General features: G+C 38.2%; 1 protein-coding gene across 1 annotated transcript in view; it reads left to right on the top strand.

Annotated features, from left to right (window-relative positions):
• Positions 1-5,633: 5,633 nt before the first annotated feature.
• Positions 5,634-21,742, top strand: part of POLQ (DNA polymerase theta) — a gene marked incomplete at both ends in the record, with an annotated part of 71,049 nt that continues 54,940 nt past the window's right edge. Inside the window, 8 exons of the mRNA XM_084231648.1 lie at positions 5,634-5,814; positions 6,253-6,432; positions 8,047-8,177; positions 10,222-10,378; positions 13,147-13,255; positions 16,127-16,346; positions 18,225-18,372; positions 21,270-21,416. Coding sequence (XP_084087774.1) covers positions 5,634-5,814; positions 6,253-6,432; positions 8,047-8,177; positions 10,222-10,378; positions 13,147-13,255; positions 16,127-16,346; positions 18,225-18,372; positions 21,270-21,416 — 1,273 coding nt within the window. The remainder of the gene's footprint in view (positions 5,815-6,252; positions 6,433-8,046; positions 8,178-10,221; positions 10,379-13,146; positions 13,256-16,126; positions 16,347-18,224; positions 18,373-21,269; positions 21,417-21,742) is intronic.

The raw sequence follows: 21,742 nt of genomic DNA, 5'->3' as shown, positions 1-21,742 counted from the left end.
TGAGGCTTGTAGGGAGAACTTTTATGGTTTCTTAATAGCCTCCCATCCAAAAGGTGTCAGTGGGGGCCATGAGGGAAGTAGTGAGGTGTTCCTCCCCTTCCTACCAGGGTGGAATAGATAAAGGCCTAGTGGGGAACCTCAGCTTCTACCCCCACCCCTTTGTTGTAATAAGACACTTCTCCCCAGCCCAGTGTCAAGGAAGATGGAGCAGAGAACCTGGACTTCCAACTCCACCTTTGCCTCTTCCAGCCACCAGATTGATATCAGAGGAGATCTGCTAAAACACAAGAATTAAATAAGATTTTCGAGACAAGTAAAATGTAAAATGCCCATATTTCAACTGAAAATCACTTGTCTTATTGTTACTGAGCAGCCCCGATATAAAATGAGTTGCCTGGCTGTGGGTCCTCCCCCGCACACTTAAGAGGGACTTATGAATACTCCACTACAGGCACACACAAAAGGTTAATAAAAGGTTTATTTACAAGGGAAAGGGAATTGAGGAAATGTACAACTCAGGGAGAAAATAGGGAAATAAAGTCTTTAATGTGTCCTACCCGGACCGCCGACCTGGAAACCCAAAAGCACTCCCAGAGCTGGCCTAGCGCTGCGAGCTGGCAGAGAGCCAAAAAGGGAATCCCCCAAAGCCCACGTGTCTGGTTTTATACCAAACCTGGCTGCTTAACCCCACCCTCAGTTTCCAGCCACCTTCCCTTTGGTGGTGATGGGATTTGTCTCTCCCAACGTCTTTTGGCTTTGGTCTGGAGTGGGGGTGGAGCCCAAAAAGCCTGTATGGAATTAGCTTTAAGACATCCTTTTCCCCCTAACATTACCAGGAACCAGAGAGATCTCATACCAAGTGAGACATCAACGATTGCCAAGGTTGAGATGACACAGATGTCAAATTATCTGACAAGAATTTCTAAGCTAGCCATCATAAAGTTTCTTCAGCAAGCAATTACAAATACTCTTGATAAAAACAAGGCAAAATACAAAGTCTCAGTGAGGGAGTAGAATGTCAAAAAAGAAAGAACCAAATTAAAAATTAAAAGCTAGAAGCTACAATAACCAAAAATCCATCAAACAAACCAAACTCAATGGAAAAGCTTATTAGCAAAATGAAGAAGACAAAGGAAAGAATAAGTGAATCTGAATAATAGAACCCTCTCTATCTCAACAACAGAGAGAAAATAGCATGGGGGAAAATATGAGCAGAAACTTAAGAAACATGGATGAAAGAAATCTAGATTATAACATATAGAGAAATTCTGAGAACCCATAAGCTCTAAATTCTGAGAACCCATAAGCTCTGATCTAATAGTATACATCCAATTCCCAATGGCAGCCTGGAGAGCTTGCTTAGCTGTGCTCTGTCTTCCTACACACCCCCAAAACCAAGCAGGAGGCTGCACTTTTGGACATCTTTTCCCCGGCAAACTACTTATCCGTTTCTCATCAAATCAAAGGCAGTTTCTACTCTAAAAATCACATCCATAGCAGTCCCAGTCATTGCTTATTGCTCTCCCCCAGAGTGTCTGCCTGGTGACTCCTAGATAAGGAGTCAGCAGTATTACCATTTGAGAGAAATGGGAACACAGCCTTTACATGAATTTGGAGGTTACAGGTACATTTAGCTCAGTTTAATCTCTTTCAGAAATGTACTGCTTAGTTTTACCACCTTAAGCTGGCTTTCTGATGTTTTGACCTCGACCTTTGAAGCTATTTCAATTTTGCTTCCATTCCCATTCATAAGTAAACTATCTCTACTAGTCCTTTGGGTCATTGTGAAGACTAGATCCTTTTCAGAATTCCTTGTTAATTTTAGTCTCTTGTTAAAACTTTGTCACTCAAGTCACCTGAATTCAAGTCTACTTGAATTCAGATTACACCAGAGGTTTTCAATTCCAGCAGCATATTAGCAAAATCTGGGAAACTTTAAAGACATACCAGTGCCTGGAGTCCATCCAGACCAATTACATGACAATCTCTAGGAGTAAGGTAATATTTTTAAAAGTTCTTCAGGGGATTATAACATGCAGTCACTGGACTTGCTCCAGGTGAGAACCACTAAACTTCAAACACAAAATCCTTTTATTCTGAGCACGTTAGACAAAATTAGCACCACTCTCATCCCATATTTTAGATCTTGGATATTTTCTATCTTTATTTTTTGCAAGTCATTCCACTCATGTGAAAAGCACAGCTTATTCAGTCTATTCAGATGATTCTCGTTTAGTCAATTTACAAATGTGGTTTGTGTAAATTTTATTTTTCCATGTTAAAAAACATCTGACATCAGTAAGTGAAGCAGAGAAATGTCTGTTGTGTAGACTGAGATGGTGAGGATGGAAAAGTACAAATCTAGCTCTCAGTGTATCTTAAACATTTTGTATCTTAAAAAAACAAAACAACAGCAGCAGTCCTTGTGTCCACCTGTGACTATGCAGGTGCTTCTTTTCACCAACTCTCTCCTTTGCAGGGCAGCAGCCTTCCTGCCTGCCAGTGACCATGCCGGGACTTCTCTTCACTGACCTCCCTCAGCAGTGGCAGCTCTCCCCAAGGTCGCCCTCCTGCAACCATGCAGGCCTCTCTCAGCAAACCTGTCCCTTTCGGGGCAGCTCTTCCTGCCCACTTGTCTCTATGCAAGTGTCCTTCATTCCTCTGTCCCTTTCCCTAATAAACCTGCTCTTTAAATATAAAAACAACAACAACAAAACTAATCCAGAGATTAAAGTTTAAAGTGGCCCAGTGTTGTATCAGTAACACCGCATTGATAAAGAAAAGGGAGAGTCGTGGAGTGGGCTGTATGATGCAGGATGCTCTAGAAGAGCAAGATCCTGGCCATCTTATTGATAGGAGAACAAAGAAAATAGGGTAGGTCGAACTGGAAATATGATTATGTTATTTAAGGCTTTAGCAGGGGGTGGGGAGGTGAGTTAGCTGACCAGGTAAATCATAATCTTGACTCCCACCCGTGGCTCCGAACTTATTAAAAAGGCATACCACTAATAAGTCGCTGGGAAGCAAACTACATCAGTCAACCTGCAGTCCCCCTACCCTCCCATTCCTGGTCATACCTTGTGATGTATACCCATTGTCACATGGTGGGTTAAGTGTCCTGCTCTTGTTTAACTTGAGAGGAGCTTTGTAGGGTCTGGTCAGCTACATTTAGCAGACCCACAGTCCAGAATTGGTGTGCTTCCCAAGGTAAGTAGAAAAAATAAGTGCAAATTTTTGCTCTTGTGGTTTTACCTCAGGCCTTGAAGTACTATAGGTAAAATTCCAAGAAACACACACTCAGACAAGAGACAGATGGGAAATATTTCCAGTTTTAAACATTAATTATTATGGTAATTGTTTTTTTTAAGATTTGTTTATTTATTCATATAAGGCCAGAGGTGTGTGTGTCTGTGTGGGGAGGTGAGAGAATTCAACTGGAGACAGTGGGGAGCAGAACAGGCAGACTGACTGAAATACACTGCAGAGGGGAGCAGCGAGCAAGTCAGATGTCCTCTGCGTCATGGGTCACCTCCCTGGCTGGGGATCGAACTTGTGCTGCAGAGGCTGCGGATGGCTTCATAGTGCAGTCTTAACCCCTTGTGCCACCAGGGAGGCCCTATTATGGTAATTATTAGCATTTTTATTTTTTTTCTCATCTGTGTTTTCTAAGAGTTTTTGAGCAATTAGAAATATATGTTGAATGTTTGAAATAAATTATGAATTTTAAAATATTTTTTAGACTTTTTAGTAGGATGACAAATTATTCCTTTAAATTCCTACTTAATTATATTCTTCATTTCACCATAGTTCACCTAACACAAGTCTAATAACTTAGTGGTTTCTTTGGTTTGTTCTTTTCCCATACAAATGCTAGATATATGAGAGCTGCTTAGAAATTTAAATATCACTTTCTCTGAATAGTACTTATTATGGGGTAGCCACTGTTCCAGGTGTTTTGCTTGTATGGACTTAGTGCTCATAATAACCAAATACAATAGGTTGTTACCATTATTATTGTCGTACAATGAGGAAAAGGAGACAGAAAGGGGTTAAGCATATAAAATCACACTACTAGTATATCTTGACACCTAGACTGATTGGCTTCAGAGTAGCACTCTTGAACTCTATGTTATACTGCATTTCGGAACTTTTCCCTCACTATAAATTAGAATCTTTTTTGTTTCTCTGCCCATTTTTGCCTGGTTGTTAGAATAATTTAAATTTAAATTTTGTTTGTCTCCTTCTCTAAGTGCTTTCTCTTTGAGAGCAGCAACGGTTTCATGCCATCTGCCTGCCACATACACCCAGTACCTAGCACATAATGGTGCTCAACAATTGAACAGATGCATAAAAGGTATTGAAGAAAAATGTTTTCTTCGTGGAGCATTGTCTCCATCTAGCGTAATTTTAGAGTATTGTCTTTCAAAAATGTTTATAACATGAGGTTTTCACAGGATTGATACTGAAGTGCCATTTCCCAGATTTGTATTAGATTTTTTGATAAATTGAGCTGGCTCAGTTAAGATTTTAGAGTTAAAGAATAGCACACCCAGTACCTAGCACATAATAGTGCTCAACAATTAGTTGAACAGATTCTTAAAAGGTATTGAAGAAAAATGTTTTCTTCGTGGAGCATTGTCTCCATCTAGCGTAATTTTAGAGTATTGTCTTTCAAAAATGTTTATAACATCAGGTTTTCACGGGATTGATACTGAAGTGCCATTTCCCAGATTTGTATTAGATTTTTTGATAAATTGAACTGGCTCAGTTAAGATTTTAGAGTTAAAGAATAGCACAGCCTCTTAACTGTAGGTCTTTCGCCTGTTAGATTTGCTTGGTGAAACGAATCGTGTAATTAACACTATTAACAGATAATTAACGAGCAACCGTTTGTGTCACATCTTTGATTCTACTTGCAGAAGGTAGAGCAAAGATCCATTGATAAGCTGTTGTCTCAGTTAATCACTCAGATACATCCAGCATTCATACTCTATAAGGGATCTATTTCCCCAATATGTCCCCAATTCTCCACTATTCCCCAGTGTATATTAGCTAAAAATTGTGTACAGAAGTAGCTTCTGCCCCCACGACCATACACTAGAAGCGGCAAACTATGCTCCATGGGAAATCCTAAATTTTACTTGTATGTTTTGCGCACATAATCTGTAATACGATTTTTTAAAATACCATAGTCTCTAATAATTTTTTTAAGTTACTTCTCCAATCTATTATGGCCCTCTTATTTAATGAAGCTACAATCACCTTACTATTCAAACCAGAAATGGAGAAAAAAGAAACTTTTGGCCGCTCTGATAACAAATGGAAATCACACATGCAGACCATTTTTTTCCTAACACAGGTCGTCCTCTGGTTCTCTGACTAGAGCAAACAGCTGCGGCTGAAGCCGGAAGTCTTAACCACTAGCGAGAGCCGCTCTGTCCCCCGACTCTATGGTTCTCAGGTTACTCTTGCCGCTGAGAACTCTATGGCTCCGGGCGGGCTAAGAGGGTTGAGTTTGAAAACCTTGGCGGGAATATGGCGGCGTCTGCGGTGGGGTCCGCTTTGTCCCGGGTGGGAGGACAAAGTCCCGGCTGGGGCTGGGCCTTGTCCTGAACGGCCGAGCAGAGTTTGCTATGAATCTTCCGCGATGCAGTGGGAAACGGCGGCGCTCGGCCTCGGACTCCGATTCCTTCTCGGGCAGCGGCGGTGACAGCCATGACAGCCGCCTGCTCCCCTCCGGGCCGGTGCTGAGCCCGCCCCCGGGGCTGGGACGCGGCCTGAAGACGCGCGGCCGCCCGCCGGGCGCGGCAGCAGGTACTCGCCGGCTCTTGGGGTCTGCGGGCGAGGGGGGCCGCCAGCCCGGCCTCGTGTCGGGAGGCGGCCGCACTAGCGCAGTGGAGCTTGCTTGTTCCCCCTGATTTCGCGCCGTCCCCAGGTGGGTTTGCGGCTCCGACCTGGTGCGGCAGGTCACTGTCTGTCCAGACGCGGACGTGGTTTCAGCCCACATCCAGCAGCCTCCGCTACTAACATCCAAGTGGTTTCCGGGTCTTTTTACCTTACAGAAGCAACCTGCTGGTTGGCCAAATCTTACTCCCTGTAGTGCCCAGCACTCCTGACAGGTCCTTATGTTGGATGTGCTTGAAATAGACTTTTACACCACTTAGGAATTCCCAAACGCAGTGGAGGACTAACTACTAAAACCCTATGTTAGGATCAAATTCTACTGTTAACTGATTTCTTTTTTTCTGAAAGGGGAAAGCAAGCAGACAGTTCCTGACGACCAGACAGACAAGCTGCTGTTGGCAAATTGGGGACTTCCCACAGCGGTTCTGGAGAAATATCACAGCTTTGGTGTAAAAAGTATGTTTGAATGGCAGGCAGAGTGCCTTTTGCTTGGACAAGTCCTGGAAGGAAAGAATTTAGTCTATTCAGGTATTCAGATTTGTGCAAGTTTATGTCTTTGCTATTTTATAGAAATTATAGAATGTACAGGATACTCTATTGAGGTAGTTATGATTTTAAGGTGGATGAGAGTGCTTTAAAACTAGAGAAAGCTGCGGTATATGTAGCTGGGGTAGGGAGAAGCAAGAAAAACAACAAATTAATCGGTTATTTGGCCTGCCATTTCTCTCAACAAGCAAACGTCCCAGAGAGACAATGAAGATGTAAATCTGATCTTCCCCCTGATCTTACTTGCCTTTCATTGTGTGAACATTATACTCTAATACACTTCTAATGTTCACACAATTAATTTATAATATTTATGAATTGACCTGCTTGTACGGAGTGGTCTACCCAAAACCACATATAGTACACTTTATAGGAAATTTACATGGGCATTCCAAAGCAATTTCTGAGCTTACTCTACTGATTTTAGAAACTAATCATTTGTTCTTAGAATCAATTTTCTCTGAAATTGTTGGCTATTCAGATATTTCATTATGACTGCAAAAAACAGACAACTTATCAGTAGATAAAAGTTTAGGCTGTGGCGTCAGACTGGCAGTCTTGAAACTGTCTGTACTACTTACTATGCAGCCTTGCATAGTATTATGCAATTATTAGAATGTGGGAGAGTGGTCAGAACAGTTTCTGACACATAAAAGTACTCAGTAAATGCTAAATAATGACAGTTAGTGGCAATGGTAGAATGACTTGACCATTCACTTGCATAAACTACAATTTGGATGTCATTCATAACTCTGGTCACCAGCTTACATCATTGAACAAGTCCAGTGTCTGTTGTCAGATATCTTGATTCTACATCTCCGCTCATAGTCCATTACCTAGTTTACTATCATCTTCTGAATTTGCAATAGCCTAGTTTATTTTTTTCTCTCTGTTCTTGCTCTGCACCTGCAGCTAAATCGATATTTATAAAATACAAACATGATCTTGTTACTCCTTTTTCATTCAACTCACTAGTCACTCTGCTTTGCTTTCAGGATAAATTCTAAATTCCTTATATGATAGAATTATAAGGCTTTTTTCATGTGGCAGTTTTATCTCTTCTTTCATTCCCCAACTTGTGTTTTATATTTCAGACCTACTAAATTACTATCATGCAAACAAACGAGACTTCCCTCCAGGCCTTTGCACATGCTCTTTTTTTCTGGTTGGCATTGGCTTTTTTCTTCTTCCTGTCTCATAACTTTTGTTTCCTTTCCATACCAGCAACTCTTAACTTCTCTTTCTCAACTTGTATCATAACTACATTGATAATATATAAAGTTGTTCACCTTCCTCAAAGCAGTGCCTTCAACCATTCAGTTTTTAAAGGAAAGGGTCTTAGGCACAAGATATGTACTCAGTGATATTCATTATTGGTTGCTATTGATAATTTGTTTAATAATTTTTTCAGTATGAGAAAAGTTATTTAGAAAACTGGTTTCAAGTCAGGGGCAAATAAAGTCTTTAAATGCTAGTTGGGGCCTTTTTGATAGGTTAGTCTTAGGCTCTGGAGTTACTAGATATGGTGTAAAACATTATGCAGTTTATCAAATATTGCTTCTTTTTGTGATAACTTTGTGGAATAACATGTTTTAGCTCCTACAAGTGCTGGGAAGACTCTTGTTGCTGAATTACTTATTTTGAAGAGGGTTTTGGAAATGAGGAAGAAAGCTTTGTTTATTCTGCCCTTTGTCTCTGTGGCTAAAGAGAAGAAATACTATCTCCAGGTAATGTTCTTGTGCGGAGTTCAAAACTGTGGTTACTAGAAGCTATTATTGAAATAAGTTTATAAAAATAAGTGAAAGATGATTTATTGCGTCCCAGTATAACTTTAAAAGTTGAGCATTTGTGAAGGAAAACATTGCATAAAGAGAAAAGTTGGTCATCAGATTAAAAGAGGCATTGGTGGAAATTGTGTTAAAATTTATAAACTTTTTCTTGGGAAGTAAATAGAATACTTAAATTGGCATGTAAATGTGCAACTGAATGCTGACTTATACAGGGTATAATCCTTTCATCACAACCTATAAACAGATGTGAAAGGTGCATTTTAAGAAGACAATACTTTTCACAACCTACACTTGGCAGAACTGGAATTCTAAGGGAGATAATGTTCCTCTAAAACTATTAGCGGCATTACTATTGTATTCTATATCCAACTATTTGGGAGCAAAATGAGGCTCAGGGAAGTTCGCTACCTTCACAGTAGTGGCATTATACTGAGTGGTATAGGACTGGATTGAAGCCTGAAAAGGAAATAGTTTAAAGAAGTACCCCACCCTAATTGAGAGCCATTTGGAAATAGGGGGATGAAGAACAAGATCCATTAGTACTTAGATAAAACTCTAGGGCTATGGTCTGTTAGTCTGTTCTGCATATCTACTGAAATACACTGCTGAGGGGAGCAGCGGGCAAGACAGGAGAAGTCTACTCAGCCATGTGGGTTATCTCCCTGACTAGGGATTGAACTGATGGCACAGTGGCTGGTGACAGATTGAGTGCTGAGACTTTAACCCTTTTGCACCAGGGAGGCCTTTTTAAGGCATTTTTACAAATACAATGCTCCGTTTAAGAGAATAGATTTATTATTGTGATTTTTGCAGTGAAAAAAGGTGCTGTTGGAATGGCAAGATTACTGTGCTCTTAGTCTCCAAAATCTCAGTTTGCCACTATGTCTTTAGTCAGACACATTATCTGATGGGCCTCAGTTTTTTCATTGGTAAAATGAACATGTTAACCATAGTATTATGGGCTAACTCAGTAAACACTCCGAAACATTTAATGAATGAATAGTTGTAAGATCTGTGGTCCTAGAAATCTTTCAAGTTATTTCACAGGCCGAATAGCCAAGAAAGCTGATCCTACATGGTAACATCCTCTCAAGTTAGACCAAAGTAACAAAATGATGAAAGGATCCTTTTTATTGAGAAGGTATGTTAAAGTTAAACTGAGAAACAACATGAAAGCCCCACTGCATGTAACTTTTGAAAACTTTTCTCCCATTATATGAAAAAAACTAATCTATAGTATGATAATGAAAATATTTTCTTCATGAAGTATACATTTGTTTCTTAAAGTATTACATCAGTGTTAAAAAAAAGAACTAGTTTCTTGCTTATAGATTAAAAATGTTAGCACTTAAGGTAGTCTCCAATTTTAATTTCTACAAATAGTTCTTAGAACTGTTTTATTGAATGGTATCATTAAAATGGCATACTTAATTTTATTTGACTATGTCTTAACAGAAAATCTCTGTACTGAGGGCCTCCCCGGTGGCGCAGCGGTTGAGCGCTGGGTTGCAAAGCTGCTGGCGACATCTGCAGCGCCGGTTCGATCCCCGGCTGCTCCCGGCCACCAGAGGAGGGTCCCACATGGCGCGCAGACCTCTCCTGCCGCCCGCTGCTCCCCTCAGCAGTGTACTTCGGTCCTTCTGCCTGCTCTGCTCCCCGCTCTGGCTCTGGTGAATTCTCTCACCCTCCTGCACTTCTGACTGTTCCCAGTGCATGTATAAACAAAAAACAAACAAACAAATAAATAAAATAAATAAAACATGCCTCTAAAAAAAAAAAAAAAATCTCTGTACTGAGTTGTCAATTCTAATCTTTTTAATATATGATTCTAAAAAGAACCAGTTGGTTTTTGGCCAGGAATAAGTAAGAGTAACCTGATATGTGTCTCTATGTACTTAGTCTGTGTTCTGAGATAGACTCAATCTATAACTCAAGAATTTAAAACAATTTAACCTGTGTTGTTCTTTTCTACTCAATTCAGAGTCTGTTTCAGGAAGTAGGAATAAAAGTAGATGGTTATATGGGCAGTAGCTCTCCCACAGTACACTTCTCTTCCATGGATATTGCTGTCTGCACAATTGAGAGAGCCAATGGTCTGATCAACCGCCTCATAGAGGAAAAGAAGATGGATCTGCTAGGTAAGAAAACTAGGAAATGAACAAATACTTTCTTTTTTTTTTTTTTTTAAAGATTTATTTATTTATTTACACAAGCACTGGGTACAGTCAGAAGTGCGGGAGGGTGAGAGGATTCACCAGAGCCAGAGCAGGGAACAGAATAGGCAGACCAACGAAATACACTGCTGAGGGGAGCAGCGGGCATGGCAGGAGAGGTCTGTTGCGCCATGTGGGACCCTCACCAGTGGCCAGGGATCAAATTGGTGCTGCAGAGGCTGTGGGCAACCTCCCACTGCACCACCAGGGGAGGCCCAACAAATACTTTCTATTGCATTTTTTTTGATGGAATGGAGTGGCACTATTGTGATTCTGGATGTTCAATTTTTTTTGTTGTTGTCTCATTTAATTTTGGAGATAAGAATCAGCATCTGTAATGTTAGATACTCAGGGGAGGGAGGAAAGGGAGTTTTGTATCCTGCTGATATTCTTGACTGTACTTCTGGTATTTTTATGTTTTAGAAAATAGGGAGGATATCCTCGAACTCCAGAGTCACTTCTCATTGCTTCTTCCTATCTAAACTTGACCAGAAATAGGAGGAAATATACTAGAGCTGGATCTGCCGTCTCTGCAATTAGTGTGTATGTGTCATTGTCATATTTTGGTATTGTCATATCTAGATTCGGCCTGGATCCAGAAGCTGCTGTTTAGCAGGGTAATGGTAGGGAGGTACAGATACTGACACTGTATTTGAGCTTGGGACTTAAGGAAGATTTTCTACCTTAATCTTTTTATTTTTATTTGTTTGTTTGTTTGTTTGTTTATTGCTGTTTAGGAAAGCCTACTATGTAGAAGTAGCAACAAGAAGAGAATGTCTGTAACAGCAACAGAAGCAGCAAGTGTATCAGTTAGCTACTCGTTGATAACTTGGTGAACTTAAATAGTAAAGGTGGAGTTGATAGGGTGGGCAGTGAAATCAAAGATTAATAAGACATGGACACTGCTTTATAAAGCTTGGAGAGAAATCACATTCATCATTTTGTAAGAATTGTCTTGTGGTGGCCCCACTGGACTTTAAATATCTGGAGCACTACAATATGATTTTATTAAATGTTATATCCAATATACCTAGCACAATTCCTGGCATTCTAGGTAGATTACTATTTTTGGATAGATGAATGAATGAATGCTGAAATAACTCATTTTCAGTATGATTTGGAGATAGGTGACTGATGAGGAAAGGAACATTTTATATCATTAGGAAATAGTCTGAAAGGTCTTGATTTTGGTTGGGAGAATTTGTGGGGTGACAACAGTGTAAACTGATGTTATCAAAATGTTTAAAGAAGGTGTTGGTTGATAATGAATTTTCAATAATTCTGGAGCATTATTCCAAGTGTATTGACTGGTTTGATTTTCCAAATAGTATATAAGGGGTTACAATCATATTTTTATTTTGTGGTGACTTATTAGTTTACCATGATCAAACAGAAACATCCCTTAAAAATCATTTGGGAGCCTCCCCTGGTGGCGCAGGCGGTTGAGCGCCGCGCTGTGAAGCTGTCCGCAGCCTCTGCAGTGCTGGTTCAATCCTGGCCTGTGGGCGAGGGTCCCACATGGTGCAGCAGACCTCTCCTGTCGCACCTGCTGCTCCCCTCAGTAGTGTATTTCATCGGTCTGCCTGTTCTGTTCCCCACTCTGTCTCTGCTGAGTCTTCTCACCCTCCTGCGCATCTGGCCTGTACCCCATTTCTTGTATAAATAAATCTTTAAAAAAAAATCATTTGGTTTTGACAGCACTCCATCTGTCCACCTGTGACTATGCAGGTACTTCTTTTCACCAACTCTCTCCCTCTGCAGGGCAGCAGCCTTCTTGCCTGCCCGTGACTGTGCCATGCCGGGACTTCTCTTCACTGACCTCCCTCAATGAAGGCCGCTCTCCTCCATGCCGCCCACCTGCAACCACGCAGGCCTCTTTCAGCAAACCTGTCTCTTTCAGGGCAGCTCTTCCTGCTTGTGTCTATACAAGTGTCCTTTATTCTTCTGTCCCTTTCCCTAATAAACCTGTCCTTTAAATTTAAAAAAAACAAAAATCATTTGGTTTTGCTCTGATTCTATTTTTATGAGCAACTTTCTAATATGACTACGGTTGCTCTGGCTGTTTGCCCTGTAGAAAAGTCAATATTCAATATACTGAATAACAGTCATAGAAGTCTTAGATATCTCATAGTACATATATTTCTACAAGGTTGCCAATTAGAAGTGCCTAAAGGGAGGCAGTTATCCTTGGGTAGGTTAGTCAGTAATTTTTTTTTTAAGATTCAGAATATATTGTATTAGCATCACTTATGCTATCTGAAATATATTAGAAAAAAATTGACCATTATGTGGAGTCTTAATTTTTTGTTCTATGGTTAGGAATTTCCTTTGGGCCTCTCAGTGCTACCATCTGCCGGCCTGAGTTTGATCCCAGGTGAGGGAGGTAAACCCACATGGGACAGCAGACCTCTCTTGTTTTGCCCACTGCTCCCCTTAGCAGTGTGTTTCAGTAGATCTGCCTCTTTTGCTCCTCACTGTGTCTCTGGTTGAATCCTCTCTCACATAAACCCACACCCCCTCTGGCCTACATCCGAATTCTTCTATGTAAAAATAAATAAACAAAATCTTAAAAAAACAATTACATTACTTGTAATATTTTGTAACACTAGCTACTTACTGTTTACTATATAAGATACTGAGTCTTAAAATTCTCTTGTGAAACTCTGTAAACCTAGTATTTGGAAAATCTCTAGGGATGGTGGTTGTGGATGAATTACATATGCTGGGAGACTGTCACCGAGGGTATCTGCTGGAACTTTTACTGACGAAGATTTGCTATATTACTCAGAAATCATCATCTTGGTGAGTCCCTGAAATAACTGAATTCCTTAGATTCCAAACAGTGTTGAGAATGTGTCTGCAAAATTATATAAGTAAATAAATTAAAGGAGAGTAGTAATAATTTAGAAGAAATTCATTTACAGCAGTTCATTTTTGTTCCAAAGAAAGAACTAAAAGCACTGAAGTGGTTTTATACCCATTTCAAGAAAACATTCTTGAATTTCTGACTGCTCACTACTTTTGCGATAGAAAATTTAAAATTCAGTTTTCCCATTTATCAGTTATACACATATCTTTAAGTAGTCAAAGCTAATTTTGAAAAATAGCATTTCTTTATCTCCCAAAGAAGTTATTTGCAACTCAGAGTTTTTAAAAAAATTTCTTTACATTGGTGTCTCTAAATGCATCTACTTGAGTTTTGAGCTTTAAACATTATACTATAAAAGAAATCCATAGCGATCTCCTTTTTATGTTCTTTACCTAATCTCTGCCCACCAGCAACCCCCACCTCTTTATTCTCTTTCCATTCTCCAAATTATAGTTATAATTTTGCTTAGATCAGTATTTAGTGTTACACTATTATGACTATATAAATACCATTTGTCAGCTGAGCCATGGAGCATGATGACTTTTACTTTCTAAATTACTCTTTGTTAGCTTCATAATTCATAAGGTTTTTTTTGTTTATTGGTTTGGTGTTCTATGGACTTATCACTGAATTATCCCTTATCTTTTCCCCACTGGTGTAAATTTCTACCTAATAATTTCAACATATTCGTTATTCTAACAAATTCGTCTTATTGAAGTTTCTCCTAAACACTTCTTAGTTGTTCTAGTCTGTGTAACTATGTGAGCTGCACAACAGTTATCTTCAAATCTCTCTTTATGTTATCATTCCTATTGCCAATTGCTTGAATCAGAGCCCCCTTTTTAGGATTACATGTCTTTCTCTGGAAAGTTTCTCTTAAAACTCAAATGAGTTTACTTCCTCTTTTGGATGGAGGTAGTTTTCAGGAAGTTTTCTTTTATTTCAGTATGAGCATAATTTTTTTGAAAACTTGCGTGTCTGAAAATGCCTTGTAATTATTTTATAGATTGCCCTGGTATAAAAGCCAAGATTTTAAATATTTTTCCTTGAGAGTTTGAAGACATTACTTCATTTTCTTATTATTTTTGAGAAACCCAGTAGCATGCTGCTGCTTCATCTTTTGTGTAAGATTATGTTATTCTCTCTGGGAGCTTTTTTTAGAGCTCTGTTTCTTCTTCAGTGTGAAATTTCACCCTGAGATCTTGATGTTACTCTGTTTATATTTATTGTGCTGGTACTCAACAGTTCAAGGTTATTTCAACATATCTTTCCCAGTATGTGAGACAACATCCAGATAATTCTTGTACATTCCAAATCAGTAGACATATGGAAGATATGACTAGTACAAACTGTACTAGTCAGTTCAAACTGTGCTAGTCATAAGGGATGTATGTAGAATAACTACCAAATGGCAGCATACTGTATGTATGTAACATACAGTAACACATGGAACATTTAAAAAAGTATTTACCACATACTGAGCAACATATTTTAAAGGACTGTCATTTAAAATATATTCTCTGCAATAGTGTAATTAAGCTAGAAGTACGTATAAAAAAATAACTAGAAAATTCCCACTTTGGGAAATTAAGAAATACATATTGCCCCATTTTTGGGTCAAAAAAGCAATTACAATAGAAATTGAAAGACAGTTTGAGTTGAAAATACAATAAAAATATATCCTATCAAAACTTGTGAATCGAAGTTAAACTTGTTGTGAAAGGGAAATTGAAAAAGTAATGTGTTGTGAATTATTATAATGTGTTGTTGTTAATTGAAAAAGTAATGTGTTGTGAAAGGGAAATTGAAAAAGTAATGTGTTATTAATCTTAAGAACTGAGAAAAAAATAGTAATGCTGCACACTGTTTACAATAGCTAAGCTTTGGAAACAACTCAAATGCCCAAAAATAGATGACTGGATCAAGAAGATGTGGTACATATACACCATGGAATATTACTCAGCATTCAAAAAAGATAAACACATGAAATTTGCAGCAACATGGATGGTGCTGGAAGGGATCATGCTCAGCTAAATAAGCCAGAAAGAAAAAGAAAAATACCGGATGGTCTCACTCATAGCAAGAATCTAGAAAACTTAAATAAGGGACCAGGAAAATGAATAACTATAAGAAAGTGAAAATCAAAATCAACAAAAAGCTATGAACCAGAGACACTCTAAGGGGGGTAGGGGGCGGGAGGGGAGGGATTGGGGTCAAAATAAGGGGATTGCAATTGTATGGGGAATATAAAAATAAAATTATTAAAAAAAATATAATGCTGCAGAAAGCAGAAGGAAAGAAATGATGAAGACAAAGCAACTCTTAATGAAAGATGAAAGTAATTATCCAGAACATTAAAAAAATTGTATAAACCAACCCCAAAACCCCACAACCCTATATGTCAGTGGGCAAGGAACCTGAACAGACGTTTAGAAGATGGTATCCAAATGGTCCATAAATATAATATGATGCTTAATCTCATTAGTAATCAAGGATACATAAATTATTTCTTCAAACATATTACCACATTCTCTATAATGGCTAGCATTAAAAAGATTGGAAATACTAGTGACAAGGATATGGAACAATAAACCACCAACTATGGGAGTGTTACTTTGGCAGTCTCTTCAAAAGACTATTCAATAAAATTAAAGCTGTGACCCAGTAATTTTACTGCTAGGTATATACCCTAAAGAATGTATGTTTGTAAGTACCAAGGGACAGTATCTAAAATGTTGTTGGCAGCACTCTTTGTAATTAATATTCTATATCTTTCACTATCATTTTTCATTTGTTTTTCATAGCTACACAGATTTAGCCAATCCCCTGTCTAATGCCATACAGATTGTTGGCATGAGTGCAACTCTTCCTAATTTGGAGCTTGTGGCTTCCTGGTTGAATGCTGAACTCTACCACACTGACTTTCGTCCTGTACCACTGTTGGAATCAGTTAAAATTGGAAATTCCATATATGATTCTTCAATGAAGCTTTTGAGGGAATTTCATCCTGTGCTACAAGTGAAGGTAAGTTACTATTTTTATACCATAGTCACTGTGTTTGGTTGTATTTTCTAACAGGTAACAGTTTTGGAGTTGTATAAATTAGGGATGGCAAAGTAATTAAATATGCATTACATACCATTAGAAAGAATATTAATATTAAGGGCCTGGTGGTGCAGGGGGTTAGGTCCCACACTATGAAGCTATCCCCAGCCACTGCAGCACGAGTTCAATCCCTGGCCAGGGAGCTAACCCACATGGCGCAGCAGATCGCTCCTGTCTTGCGTGCTGCTCCCCTCAGCAGTGTATTTCAGTCCGTCTGCCTGTTCTGCTCCTCGCTGTGTCTCTGGTGAATCCTCTCACCCCCCACACCTCTGGCCTGTACCCCAGTTCTTGTATGCATAAATAAGTAAATCTTTTTAAAAAAGAAAAAAGAAAGAGTATTAATATTAAGCTAGTGTGTTTGATATTAAATAATTGGTAGTGATGGTGAGAAGAAATGTAGCTGTGCTTTAAATTACATATAAATATAAATAATTTTGTAGATTTTTCTTTTTAATTGGGAAAAGGTATTCTAATGTGCAAATCAGTCTTTTGTTAAATGGTAGGTATAGTGTAGAGTGTAAGGAATACCATTTTGGAGTCGTGGAGACCTATCTGATATCTAATGATGATACTTGATATGGCTGTGATATTAGTTAAATCCAAAACCTTTCTGAATGTAGTATCTTCTGTAAAACTGAATACTTATCTTTAATATTGTTGCAGTGTCACTTTCTCAGACCATCCTTGGCCACCTTTATCTAGATAATACTGCCCTTATACTCTTGGTCCCTATTTTTCCTGTCTTATTTTCCTCCTGAATACTTTTCAAAAGGGAACATACTAGGAGTTAAGTGTACCTACCTTGTTTTTGTTATTATCTACCTCTTCTTAATGGAGTAGAAACACTCTGAAGGCAAATCTTTTTTTTTCTAATTTGTTCTCCACCCCCAGTATTTAGAACAGTATCTGACACATAGTAAGTATTTGTTTTAATGAATAAGTAGATGGGTGAATTAATTCATTTACACATACTGACCTTCTAGTTTTGAGAACTCACTGGGCTACTACTGAATATTCATATGTGTTCTTTGTTCTGCCTGATGTTTTTTTTTGTCCCCCTCCCCCCCTTAACCTTTCATTGAGATAATGTCTGCCTCCTTCATATATCAGTTAAAACATCATTTTCTCAGGGAAACCTTTCTTTCAGATTTCTGTTAAATTTCTGTCAAATAAGAGGCCTCAAAATACCATACAGTTGTTTTACAAAATATGGTTATATTTTACATTTATTTGTTTAGTGCTTAAATATGTTTCCCCAGTGAGCCCTGGTTTTCTTTTGCTCACCACGGTATCTCCACTGCCCAGGGGTTGAAGAGCCGTAAAAGTAGAATGAATAGAGGGGAGGGTCCCACATGGCGCGCAGACCTCTCCTGCCGCCCGCTGCTCCCCTCAGCAGTGTACTTCGGTCCTTCTGCCTGCTCTGCTCCCCGCTCTGGCTCTGGTGAATTCTCTCACCCTCCTGCGCTTCTGACTGTACCCAGTGCTTGTATAAATAAATAAAAAAATCTTAAAAAAAAAAAAAAGAAAGAAAGAATAAAATATTAAAAAAAAATCTTTAAAAAAAAGTAGAATGAATAGAAAATATATTCGTCTCACTTTATATAAGATTTATTTCTTTTTTTTTTTCTTCTTGTTTTATTTTTTTCTTTGTTACTGATTTTGTACTTGACTTTTATTATACTTTTCTGTTAGGCTTTCATAAAGCCTTCCCCATGAAGCAAAATAAATGACTTTAAATTAATATGAAAATGTTTTGAAAGTTCCACCTGAGTGGCTATTTCTCTTTGTTATTTTTAGGGAGATGAGGACCATGTTGTTAGTTTATGTTATGAGACCATTCGTGATAACTATTCAGTATTACTTTTCTGTCCATCAAAGAAATGGTGTGAGAAACTGGCAGAGATCATTGCCCGTGAGTTTTACAATTTACACCATCAAACTGAGGGTAAGTTATGGATGAAAATGGAAGTTTGTATATTTAGTACATTTACTTGGAAGTAATTTTAATGATTTTATTGACTTTTCTTATGTTGGCCTCAATCTGCCCACTATGTATTCCTTTATAACACTCTGCTTTGTTGACTGATTCTTTCCTTATTTTCATTTTAGACAGTGTGTACACAGATTCAGGCTATTCTTCACATTGTTAGAATACTGGGTTTATGCAAATTTATGTAAAGTTCTTCATCTATAATCCATGGACTTTGAGAAGTGAATATTTGAGGCCCCTAAATTGCATATAAAACTTCAAACACACATTTTTCTGGTAAAAACACCTTATCTTTCTTTATATTTTTAAACTCTAACTATAAAAAGAATCACATGTAAATATACCTATAGATATATGCAAATATATTTTGAAATCAGCTTTGTTTAGATACAATTTACCTACAATAATGTAACATTTTAAGTATAATTTAATGAATTTAAACAAATGTATACACCTGATTAATCTCCGCTATAATAAACACATAGATCATCACTCTAAAATGTTCTCTTCTGTCCTTTTTTTTTTAATTAATAAATTTTATTTTTATATTCCCCATACTTTTGTTATCAGTTTCCTCCTTCTCTCCCCAGTTTCAGGCATCCACTTACCTGACATTATAGATTAGTTGTTATTTTTCAAGAATTTCATGTAAATCAAATCATGTATTACATATGTGTTTTTTGTTCTGGCTTCTTTCATTCAGCATGGTTTGTTTGTTTTTTTTTAAAGATTTATTTATTTATTTATATAAGCACTGGGTACAGTCAGAAGCGCGGGAGGGTGAGAGAATTCACCAGAGCCAGAGCAGGGAGCAGAACAGGCAGACTGACAAAATACTCTGCTGAGGGGAGCAGTGGGCCCTGCAGGAGATGTCTGTCGCACTATGTGGGACCCTCGTCGGCAGCCAGGGATCGAACCGGTGCTGCAGAGGCTGCGGGCAGCTTCGCAGCCCAGCGCTCAACCGCTGCACCATCAGGGGAGGCCCTCAGCATGATATTTTTAAGATTCATCCAGGTCATATTTTTCAGTTGGTTATCTTTTATTGCTGAATAGTGATCTACAGTATGGCTATAAGCACAAGTATATATTTTTTACGACTCTAGGATGAACACTATTCCTTTATCACTTTTACTAACTTGTGGTTCCTTGGGGTCCAAGATAAATGTAGGAAGGACAGAGACCAGTTCTATTACAAAATATTGGGATGTTTTATTACTTCTTTATGTAAGTGGCATCATGAGGACAGGTAATATATTTTTTTTTAAGTCTAACTTCAACAAAAAAACTTTACCGGAATTTTATATTGGATAAATTCTGTTGCAAGGTTATAATATCTCTTCTAAATCCCTCTTAATTGATATTTCTGCACTGCCAACTTGTGTTTCTCATGTTGTACCATGAGAATTTGTATCCCTCATTAACCAGAATCATTGTAATTATATATTTTCTTCGTTTCAGGTTCTGTTTACTTTGATTTATAGCAGTGGTTCCCAAATTCTAGTCTATGATGAAATTTTCACCAGAAAAGTAAAGTCAAGGCAGCACATTTTTCATAAGGCTAAAATTTAAATTTTGAAATTATCCCCACTAATTTTTTATGTCATGATAACTTTTCTTTTGAAATAAAGATGTTGGTAAATGGTAATTTAAAATATCATAGTTGTACGTAATATAATAAAACATTGGCAACCCTCTTTGGGTTCTCAAAATTTGAAGGAAAATTTACTTTAAAAAGTTAAAAAAATAGATAAGATAAAATATACAATATGTCAAGTGTATATATTTTTAATTGTACTATTTTTTACTGAGGTATCATTGGTTTACAATGTATATAATTTTTTTAAAAGATTGATTTATTTATGCATACAAGAACTGGGGTACAGGCCAGAGGTGTGGGGGGGGGGTGAGAGGATTCACCAGAGACCAAGTGGGGAGCAGAACAGGCAGATTGACCGAAATACACCTCTGAGGGGAGCAGCGGGTGAGTCAGGAGAGGTCTGCTGCGCCATGTGGGTAGCTCCCTGGCCGGGGATCGAACTCATGCTGCAGTGGCTGTGGAAGCCTCACAGATTGCATCTTAACCCCCTGTGCCACCAGGGAGGCCCTGTGTATGATTATTTAGAGGTACAGATTCACACCTCTTTAGATGTATGTTACCACACCATGCCCCTCAACAAAGCACCAAAAAACCGCCACTATTATAAAAAGTTTTACTAGTTAGAATCCAAAACTTTGGGAAATTATTTAAGAAAATGTAGTATCTATATTTAAGAAAGTTATTACTCGGGGAGTTGGTTACATAGATAGGAAAAAAAACAGAGGTAATGGGTGATTAATTATCACATTAGTACCAAGGAATCTAAAAAATTTGTCACAGAGAACTAAGTTCTTATGTGATTCTGATACTGCTGATATTGAGAAGACATACACATTGAGCAAGACTTCTGATTTTTATATATCTTCTGACTTTTGGTTTTTAGGCTCTGAATGTTACAGATACTCTGAGTGAGTAGTGTCTGTAATCTTCCCACCCAGTCATTCAACTGGTTCCTTTGATCCCCCTGTGTACTTGGTCTCACCCCAGTACATTGTTTACTAAACTTTGGTGTACCTTAGAATTCACTGGAAAGATTTATAATTCCTTATTTCCAGTTTGCTCCCTACTGCATTACAATGTACAGGGATTAGGGCCTACATCAATAGTTTTAAAGGTGTCTAGGTGATTATTGTGTGTAGTAATTTCAGAACTCTTGCTCTAGTATTTACCTCTGTCATGACATAGACATCACTTTAAAGGAGTCCAGCCACAGGTAAGCAGTGTTAATCATTTTGTTTGTGTGTGTGTGTGACAGGACCGATAAGATCATCTGAACTTCCACCAGTGATTCTGGAGCAAAAAGGTCTCTCAGAAGTAATGGATCAATTAAAACATTTGCCTTCAGGACTGGATTCTGTTTTGCAAAAAACTGTACCATGGGGAGTAGCATTTCATCATGCAGGTATCCATATTAATAATCTGTCAAAAATCCTCATAATTTATATAATATTTGAGTGCATTTGATTTCTTGTAATCCACACTTCATACTCTTACATTTTAAGAAATTGTGTAAGATTAAACAAAAGTAAGACAAATGTGTTTACTTATCTGTGTAGTATAAGATATAGGCTTTTTTTTTTTTTTTTTTGTGGGACCCTCGCCGGTGGCCGGGGATTGAACTGGCACTTCAGAGGCTGAGGGCAGCCTCGCAACCCAGCGCTCAACCGCTGCACCACCAGGGGAGGCCCAAGATAATAGGCTTTTTTATACCTTTGGGGAAGTATATTC

Source organism: Talpa europaea (genome assembly GCF_964194135.1).
Source record: "Talpa europaea genome assembly, chromosome: 4".
NCBI lineage: Eukaryota > Metazoa > Chordata > Mammalia > Eulipotyphla > Talpidae > Talpa > Talpa europaea.
Note: the sequence above shows the minus strand (reverse complement) of the source record. Positions and strands in the feature narration are given on the sequence as shown.